This window comes from Solea senegalensis, linkage group LG21 (assembly GCF_019176455.1).
Source record: "Solea senegalensis isolate Sse05_10M linkage group LG21, IFAPA_SoseM_1, whole genome shotgun sequence".
NCBI classification, from domain to species: domain Eukaryota; kingdom Metazoa; phylum Chordata; class Actinopteri; order Pleuronectiformes; family Soleidae; genus Solea; species Solea senegalensis.
The window spans coordinates 3,589,504-3,598,162 of NC_058040.1; the positions used below are offsets into that span (position 1 = coordinate 3,589,504).

The 8,659-nt window shown below is 38.7% G+C and overlaps 1 protein-coding gene across 2 annotated transcripts; it reads right to left on the minus strand.

Moving 5' to 3' along the window:
- Positions 1 to 2,339: 2,339 nt before the first annotated feature.
- On the minus strand, positions 2,340 to 7,545 carry otpa (orthopedia homeobox a). 2 transcript variants are annotated; one of them, XM_044053723.1, is made up of 3 exons: positions 7,377 to 7,545; positions 6,418 to 6,860; positions 2,340 to 3,820 (listed from the first exon to the last, which is right to left on the minus strand). In XM_044053723.1, exons 1-3 carry the CDS (start codon positions 7,411 to 7,413, stop codon positions 3,299 to 3,301), a joined length of 1,002 nt encoding a protein of 333 aa, XP_043909658.1. In that variant the 5' UTR covers positions 7,414 to 7,545; the 3' UTR covers positions 2,340 to 3,298. The 2 variants fall into 2 exon arrangements, with proteins under 2 accessions (XP_043909658.1, XP_043909657.1); XM_044053722.1 differs by having other exon boundaries at positions 7,338 to 7,545.
- Between the last annotated feature and the right edge of the window lie 1,114 nt (positions 7,546 to 8,659).

The following is an 8,659-nucleotide window of genomic DNA, read 5'->3' on the forward strand; positions in this document are numbered from 1 at the left end:
TACATTCCAGTTCAAACCATGTTTCCCCGCCCTTGTGAATAATTATCAATGTTCAAGGTTCACTTTATTGTCATTCAGCGTGTGAAAAACATGGAGGAGGAAAAATTGTTACTCAGGTCCAGTCGAAATAAACATACAATACCTATAATAGATGATAAATAAAAGCTAAAACCTAAAAAGTGAGAGTGCATCAATCACTTCCATCAGTAAAAGTGCCTCCTTATTATCACATGATGATTTTATATAATGTAATATAATATAATATAATGTATCTATTTGTGCAGCTGAGCAGACGTGGTGTGAGGATTAAAACTTACAGTAAATGCTGTAAGCTTCAGATCCTGAACCAGGAGATCCTGATCTAAAACCAAAACAATGAGGCACAAGAATCAGGAAAGGAGATCTGGTAGAATTTGGTAAATCAGTGCTTGAATAATGGATATTAAATTAAAGAAAATTTGTACCTCTTTTTGCTTTTTGACTGAAATCATGTAGATTCTCTTGGAACAACAGCGCCGACCCAAGGCATAAGCGCCTGTTTATGGCCCCACTGACCACCAGGGGGCCCCCTAGAGCATTTCATTATCTTGTTTGTTTGTTTGTTTTTTGTTATTTGACTTTATTGTTTGTGCATGACAATAACTGTGAGTCTTTTGCACATTTCAGACAATGGTTCTTAAACCATTTTGTTATCTTGTTACAATTTCTCTTTATTTATTAAGTATCTGTTTTTATTGTAAGTAATACTGTTTTTTGTGCATCTGACTTTCATTGTGTTGTTTTTTTGTACTATATAATAGAATAGTCATTTTTGTTGTTGTTGTTTAATAAAAACTAGTAAAGGCATTGTCCTGGTTACAATAAACACACTGTCTATTGTTTTATTTTGTTACTTTTTCGTACACTGGCACCATATTCACCTCTTAGTATTCTGCCATTTTGAATACTAGTGAAAATCAACACAAGACCGTTCTTCTGAGATTGCAACCATTTAAGATCAAAGCTAATATCAAGGTAATAACATGGCGTTGATAAAGGGCCCCCAAAACTACATTTAGCTTAGTTAGGGCTCCATGAAGGCTTGGGGCCGGCCCTGAGCAGCAGAATGCACAGGTGTTTTCTTCATCATCTGTGGAAAAGTCATTCAGATGTTTATTATTCAATATTAAATTTCAAACTTCCGTATTATATTAGCATTAATCCAATGTATGCTTTATTACACATTGTAAGCAGATGTTTGTGTTTAATAATGCATCCAGCCCATGTGGCCACTGACAATGGAGGCTGCTGAATCATCAGATATAACGAATAAAAACACAGTAAGACATTGTTTTAATAACACAATCTACATCTTATAAACACTGTACATTAATATTCATACAGTTCAAATGTACTTATATGCACACATACAGCTTTGTTAAAGTGTGCAGTAATGTTTATTTTTTTACCTTAATGTGTGAATGCTAATTAAAGCTGGATCATTATTTTCTAATTTTTGCAAAAGGTTAACAAATAAGGCAGGAATAGAGTCTTATATGTTTAAATCTGCCTTTTTAAGGGTTGTTGTTTCCTTTTTTTTTAGACCTTTTCTGAAAACCAAAACCAGGTCCTAATGAGGTATTAGGTATTTGAAAAATCAGGACCTATCAGCCAAAGTAAAGATGTAAATGTAGAATTGTTAGGTTTAAATTCATCTTAAACTGATGCTTTAACAAGAAGCTCATCTTGACCATATTTATATAATGTTGGGTTGTTTCTTGTACTTAATTTAAATCATGTTTTTAATTAAAAAAAACCCATGTATCGATAACTGTAAGATGCAATAAACATTGTTTCAAGTATCAAGTACAAATTGTACAAAATTGAGTAAATGCACCTTTACCTTCCCAAAATGGCCATTGGTTTGTATTTCAAAGATGCTTTTATACACAGACAAATGTCGTATGAATAAAAGGGTTAAGGGGAAAGAAAAAATGACAATACAATAATTATAACGCTCATATTTCATGTGATCTGTGAGACGCCGTGCATTTTAATTTTGTTTTTCTGTGTCTGCAGCTATAATGTGGGGCGAGATCACTCACAGCCTCCATCTGACACAAGATTGGACAGAAGATTGGATGGTGAACTCCATGATGGATAATAACCACAGATATGCAAATTTAAAATTTGATATTCATAATCTCGTTTCATCAAACTGAATGATATGGTGAATCTGGGACGTGCAACACGGATGTTTTTTTTTGGGGGCTGAAGATGGACACAAACTCTTTTTATTTATTATTTGATATTACACTTTTAACTCGAGCAAGAAAAAGAGGTTTGATTCACCACGGTGCCATAATTGAAAATGATTTTTATTTGACCATTTACACTTAATTGATATAAACATGTCCATGTAAGGAACAAAACAAAGAGAAAATGGCTCAAACATTTAAGAAAAGTCATATTTGATAATCATAATAAGCACAGACATAATCCTGGGAACAGAATGTATCACAAACTGACCAAATGGGAACAAGAGTGCTTCCCCTACACAAAACATCCTATATAACAGATTATAGTTAGAGTCAGTTTCCATGTCTTAGTTTGTAGAATTTCCCTTATTATTTTTTTTCATTTAATCATTTATTTTTTTCTCCCCTGGACAGCACATGCAGTCAAGTCCCACTTTCAGGCTCCTCCTTCTTCCCTTCTCTCCTGATGAATCTCTCATGTGCTCATTCTTTTCTTCTCTTTCTTTTTCTTTAAACGTAGGTGTCTTTTGTGTCTTTTTGGCCCCTTCACAGTTGCATGCTGTGCAGCAGGTTTGAGAAATAAAGAAAAACAACAAAAAAAGGTGTCACCTATATAGTTTTGTGTTTCAAAGTATATCCACAAGACATTTTTTTTGTCTTCATAAGTCGTCGAGTCGCCAATAAGCAAAAAAAAAGGTCTGGCCTGCAACAGCAGCAGCAAGGGCCACATAAATAAATAAATAAATAAATACATAAGTAATAATAAATAAATAGCAAAGGCGAGGAATTCATTTAAATGGACAAATAAATAGTCGTCATATACATGCGAAATTATAAATTATAGCTCATAGCAGAAGCAGCCCTAAAGCTTCAGTTTTCCCCTCTTTGTGTCTCTGATGTGGGAGAAAAAGTAGCGCCAGGTGCGCCGCTGCGCGCTCATGAGAACAGGTATCCTGGGTGTAGTTTTCCCGGCGGATGGACAAGGTAAGAAGGAGCGAATGCAGAAGGAGGAAAAACAACAACAAAAAAGGGAAAGAAAATCTCTCCTGCTCTTCTTCGCACTAGGTGAAACTCATGGAAACTGTGTGCTCCAGCGCTTTGCGGCGCAGCGACGCGATGCTTGTCCCTCTCCACATGTCACTGTCCGGGGAGCTACACAGCTGAGGCGAGCCGGTCACGTTGGTGGGGCCGGATAAGGAGGCGGGAACCATCCCGGGGAAAGTGGGCTGGTAGAGGTGGGACTGCAGCCCGGAGCCGTTGGACGACATATTGGACAGACCCATGGAGTTCGGCGGAGGCCCCGCGCCGAGGCTGCACTGGGACAGAGACTGGGCCATGGCCTGCTGGCGGCCCAGCGACGGCGGCAGCTGCAGCTGAGACACGCCGGGCATCCCCGCCGTGGCCCAGCGGGTGTCGTTGGCGTGGAAAGAGCAGAGGCTGTCGCCCATGGCCGCCGCTGCCGCCGCCGCGGACGGGAACTGGGGCAGACCGTGGTGCGTCGGCAGCAGCGTCCCCGGCGAGCGGAACACATTGGTGGTCTTCTTGCGCTTCTTCCATTTGGCGCGACGGTTCTGGAACCAGACCTGGAGAGAGGGGGAGAGAGACAGAGGGAGAGGGAGAGAGAGAGAGAGAGGGGTGAGCAGGTGTAATGGCTGCACTGACGGGTCACGCAGTCACATAAAAAGGTTATGACATCAGGCTGTGATCATCATGAAAACAACGACCACAATAATAAATCACATCCACGCAGGAGTGGAGAAACAACAACAACACAAACCCCCTCTCACGTGTTTGTATTTTCCACATGAACATGAAAACATTTGCACTCTTTTCTGTTAATAACAACAAATAAATACATCAATATCATATTTAGTTTAGTTTGTTTATTATGATCATCTGTTTCTTAAAACTGAAAAGGTAATAATACTTAAACGTAATAGTTTGTATAATACACTAAATTATAATATGTGTATAATAATGGCACACGAAAAATGAATGTAGATGGATGTAAATTAAATAGAATTAAATATAAATGTTTAGTATAAAAGTTTAGTAAAAAGCTTTTTGAGTATGTTTGTGTTATTTTATCTTGTTTCACCATATTTATCTCTTACTTCTCATTAGAAGTCACGTGCCTATTGAATCACTGAATTAAAGGGTTAGAAAACAAAACAATAGTAATATATCTATTGAAATAAACATGTTGATGTATAATTGAAGATAATTTAGTGAGTGAAGCCGAGAAAAAAGTATTAATTAAAAATAAAAAATAAGAACATTTCTCTTATGGGATGTAATCATCAGTGTCGTCACTATTAAAATCATCCTAACAGGATGCTTGGCCTACATCATATTCAGCATCTATTTTAAAAGATCTTATTCCCTCCTTTAACTCAGTGAACATAATATATGTTCGAAATATTCAATAAAATTCCATAAAAAAATTGGTTTCAAATTGATCACATTAATATTTTCCCCATTTTTCCCCTCGTCATTTGAAGGCAGCACCACCACAGTGATGTGGATGGAGCTGTAGTAAAGGTGTGTGTGTGTGTGTGTGTGTGTGCTGTCGTAATAAAGATCATGTTTCTGCTCTGACAAATAGGCCTCGCTGGCAAACACACTTTATTCGCTGAGTCCTTGAGCTGCTGCTGCTGTGTATGTGTGTGTGTGTGTGTGTGTAGGGGAGTGTATGGCTTTGCTTGTAAGCGGCGTCTATGATTAATGTGGAGATTTGGTTGAGAAAGTGGGGGCGCGGTAATAAGAGCGGGACTCTCCCACACTCTCTCTCTCTCTCCCCCTGCATCTCGCGTGACCATGCAGCCGTGAAATCCGGCCTGAAAACGCATTACACTTCAAAAGGAACGAAAACGCAATTTCTCATTCCGTTAAAAAAAGAGAGAGAGAAGAAAAAAAGACACAGCGTCCGCCATTAAGACATAGAGAGAGAGAGAGAGAGAGGGAGAGAGAGATGATAGCGGATGAGCATCATTACACTAATTCTTATTTTATGTAAATACTATATAGGAAGTGAATTGGCTCTTATAATAACGATTATTATGGTATTAAAATGAACATTTGCCATTACTATAAAGCAGTGTCATGATAGGATTCCTATAATATGGTTGATATGTTATTGGGGCAAAAGAAGGAAGAAGTCCCTGAAGGCAGCACTGTATGCACCGACAGTAAAATAAAGCAGGATGGGGTGATGCATTCACGGTCACCAGGTTAAAATGTGTGGAATAACAGCGCAGAGACATTGTTTTGTTGTTGTTGTTGTTTTTTATCCAAATACAACTCGACATTTCTTTTCTTTAAACAAGGGGAACTCAAGAGTTTGGAAATTGTTGAAATGTGTGATTAAGGCTACGAAATAAAACACACATTTATATCGTTAAAATAATAATAATTAAAAAAGATTTTCCTCAACTTGTCTCACATTTGGTAAAAGTTAACAGTCTGTTACGCGGGTTCGAAACCAGACGTGGTCCTAAAATCCAGCACACAATCACTCATGTTAACACACACACACACCTGGAAATGAGTGCGTCGTTATCCTTATATTCACTATATCGTTGTTATTATTATTATTATTATTGTTATGTTTATTACCGTAGTAACTATCACACTTTCCTCTTCTGTGTTCCTCCAAAATATTACGACCTGAGTGACAAAATATTTATTTCATCTGTGGCGCATGAATGGAATAAATTAAATATGTTACAACACTGGGATGTCATTATAATGTGCGCACGTGCATTTTAATTTTACCGTTTTTAATTATAGCAGTAAAACAAAGGCGTTGATGAAGAAAATTACTATAAAAACCCCAATACAATAATCTAGATGGTGTTTTTTTTTTATTGAATTGTAATTTTATTTAATTCTACTTTATCTTTATTTTATTTATTTTGAAACTAATTATGACACATATTTGATTGTTGTTGTTGTTGTTATAACAATAATAATAATGATTACAAACAAAAATTGACAATTTTCTGTTTTCTTCTTGTAATGAACTATATTTGCTGCTTTGGTGTGAAATCAAATGTCATGTGTAACAGAAGCGTCGCTGTCTGTCGCTTTAACGTTTATTTTATATTGATGAATATGAAACACTGCTGACTGATAAATGAATGGATGAATGAATGAATGTGTAAAAGAGCATGGTTCTTACCTGGACTCTGGACTCTGTGAGTCCGATCCTCAGCGCCAGCTCCTCCCGCATGAAGATGTCAGGATAGTGCGTCTTGGCGAAGCTCCTCTCCAGCTCGTTGAGCTGCGCGGGCGTGAAGCGGGTTCGGTGCCGCTTCTGTTTCTGCGCTTGTTGTCCTCCAGACTGGTTCGGGTTGTTGTTGTTATTGTTATTTTGTTGCTGTTGCTGCTGCTGCTTCTCCTGATCTTTGCTGTTCACCTGCACCGGGTTGTTGGATCCTCCGCCGCTGCTGATGTCATCACCGGGGAGCATCGTGGTGCCCTCCACGCCGTCCGGACCCGGGCCGAGCTCTGCGGAGTGTCCCGGGTCAGGTCCTCCTCCTCCTCCGCCGCCGCCGCCGCCGCCGAGCCTGCACTTCAGAGCCTCTCTGTGGCCCAGCAGCTCCGCCGCTGCATCCTTCATCCCTGCAAACACACAAACACACACACACACATAAGAAACACAGCTGTGAGCTTTGTCCACCAGTGAACTTTCTCTGCAGGAGGAAGAAAACAAACATGGTTAGGCTTTTTTTTTTTTTAAATCCAAGCAACATAGACGAGATATTTTGAGGCAAAGCAGCGCATGCATTAAAACATCCAGGTACAAAAATGCAGAAATTAAAACAGGAGCTCTCACTGCATGCACACACACACACACACACACACTGCTCCTTAAATACTCTTAACTCAATTCGATCACACTGATATCTCAGAAAATTGTTAAATCAAATTACGCAGTAATGTAATGATAATAATAATTACTTTCCCAATGAATTAAGCCAGTTTGGTTCACTTTGAGCCGCATTAACACCGCGTAACAAGCAAATTGAACAATTTTCTGAGCTTGATTTTATTAACATTTTTTTTCAAGGGAAGATTATAGAAGTGACTCCAGCTTACAGTAGAGTTGAAGACCGGAGTTTGGTGATGATAACTCACCGAGGCGAGCATCCAGGAGGTCGGCGTGAGAAAGCATTGCGCACCGCTCCAGGGCGAAATGCTATTCCCACTATGAAAAGTTTAGAAAAAAAATATCTCTACGACTTTAACCTATTTAAGAAATATATATAGCCTAAATGAAAGCAAATTCGGTTTGTGGTTAAAAAAGGGAGGTTGGTTGCATTATAATGTAGTTTAGAGGAACGGGGAGGCGCTTAACGACGGAATGAACCCATGAGCTTCTCCCAAACGAGGACCAATCAGAGCTGAAGCCTGAGGTATGTGTGTGTCAGCTGCGCGAGACCCTCCTCCTCCTCCACCTCCTCCTCCATCCTCTCACATCCACAAGTTCATTCCTCCTCATTCCCGTAATTGGCTTTGATTTCTCCTCCAAATTACATCCAATAAAATAACCTGATCTAATATCTGTGTGAAAAAGCTTCGACCCGTTCGAGAAATGTTGGATCACCACAATATTTGTTTAATTGCGCGTGCCGGTGCTGCTGCGCGCGCTCCTGCTCATATAGAGTATAGGCCGAATTGGATGGTTATTCATACATGATGGAGAAACACAGACTGGTGACACCGTGAATATGGACCACAGCCCATCACATTATTATTAGTAGTATTATTACCAAATGACAGCCTCCATTGACCCACAGGGCTGGTGATTGACCCAAAACTTTTCTTCTTCTTTTTTTTAAATCATCATTTACAAAATATCGATAATTATCGCGATAACGTTATTTGCTTCCAAGTGAAAGTTGATTAAATCCGTCAAATGTGCTATTAAAATGCGTTATGGACAGAAAACAACAATCATTTCAGAAGCAAATAATAGTAGAATTATAATAAAATAGCTCTTTCTTGTCACTATTGTGAAAATAAACAGTGAAAACACATTCATTTGCAAGTAAGTGTGTTTGCACAGTGCATTATTATAACATTAATATATATATACTCAACCTTTGTCATACTGATAATGAAGGAAATCATATCATGATATATGCTGGTATTGAATTATTCGACCTATTTACGACACTTGAACGCCTCTTGGAGACCAAGTAAACCCGCCTCTGATAACATACCCTTAATTCCCACTCAGACAAACAACAGCACATTTTTACATATATAATCCTGAACCAGGCTCATTTTCAAGGCCATTAGGCTTTTATGTAATCAGTGCCAAATCCATACGCCTTTATTGCAAAATATCAGCGCGAGATCAGTATAAATTAGAGGTAATTTACTAGTATTTAGGAGCAACTGTCAGGAGGGGAGGG

Coding starts and splice junctions, on each gene's coding strand:
- otpa (XM_044053722.1), bottom strand. CDS start 7,413: ATGCTTTCTCACGCCGACCTCCTGGATGCTCGCCTCGGTGAGTTATCA. Junction 6,861..7,337: donor CTCCGGTCTTCAACTCTACT/GTAAGCTGGAGT, acceptor GTGTGTTTGCAG/GGATGAAGGATGCAGCGGCG. Junction 3,821..6,417: donor TCACAGAGTCCAGAGTCCAG/GTAAGAACCATG, acceptor CCCTCTCTCCAG/GTCTGGTTCCAGAACCGTCG.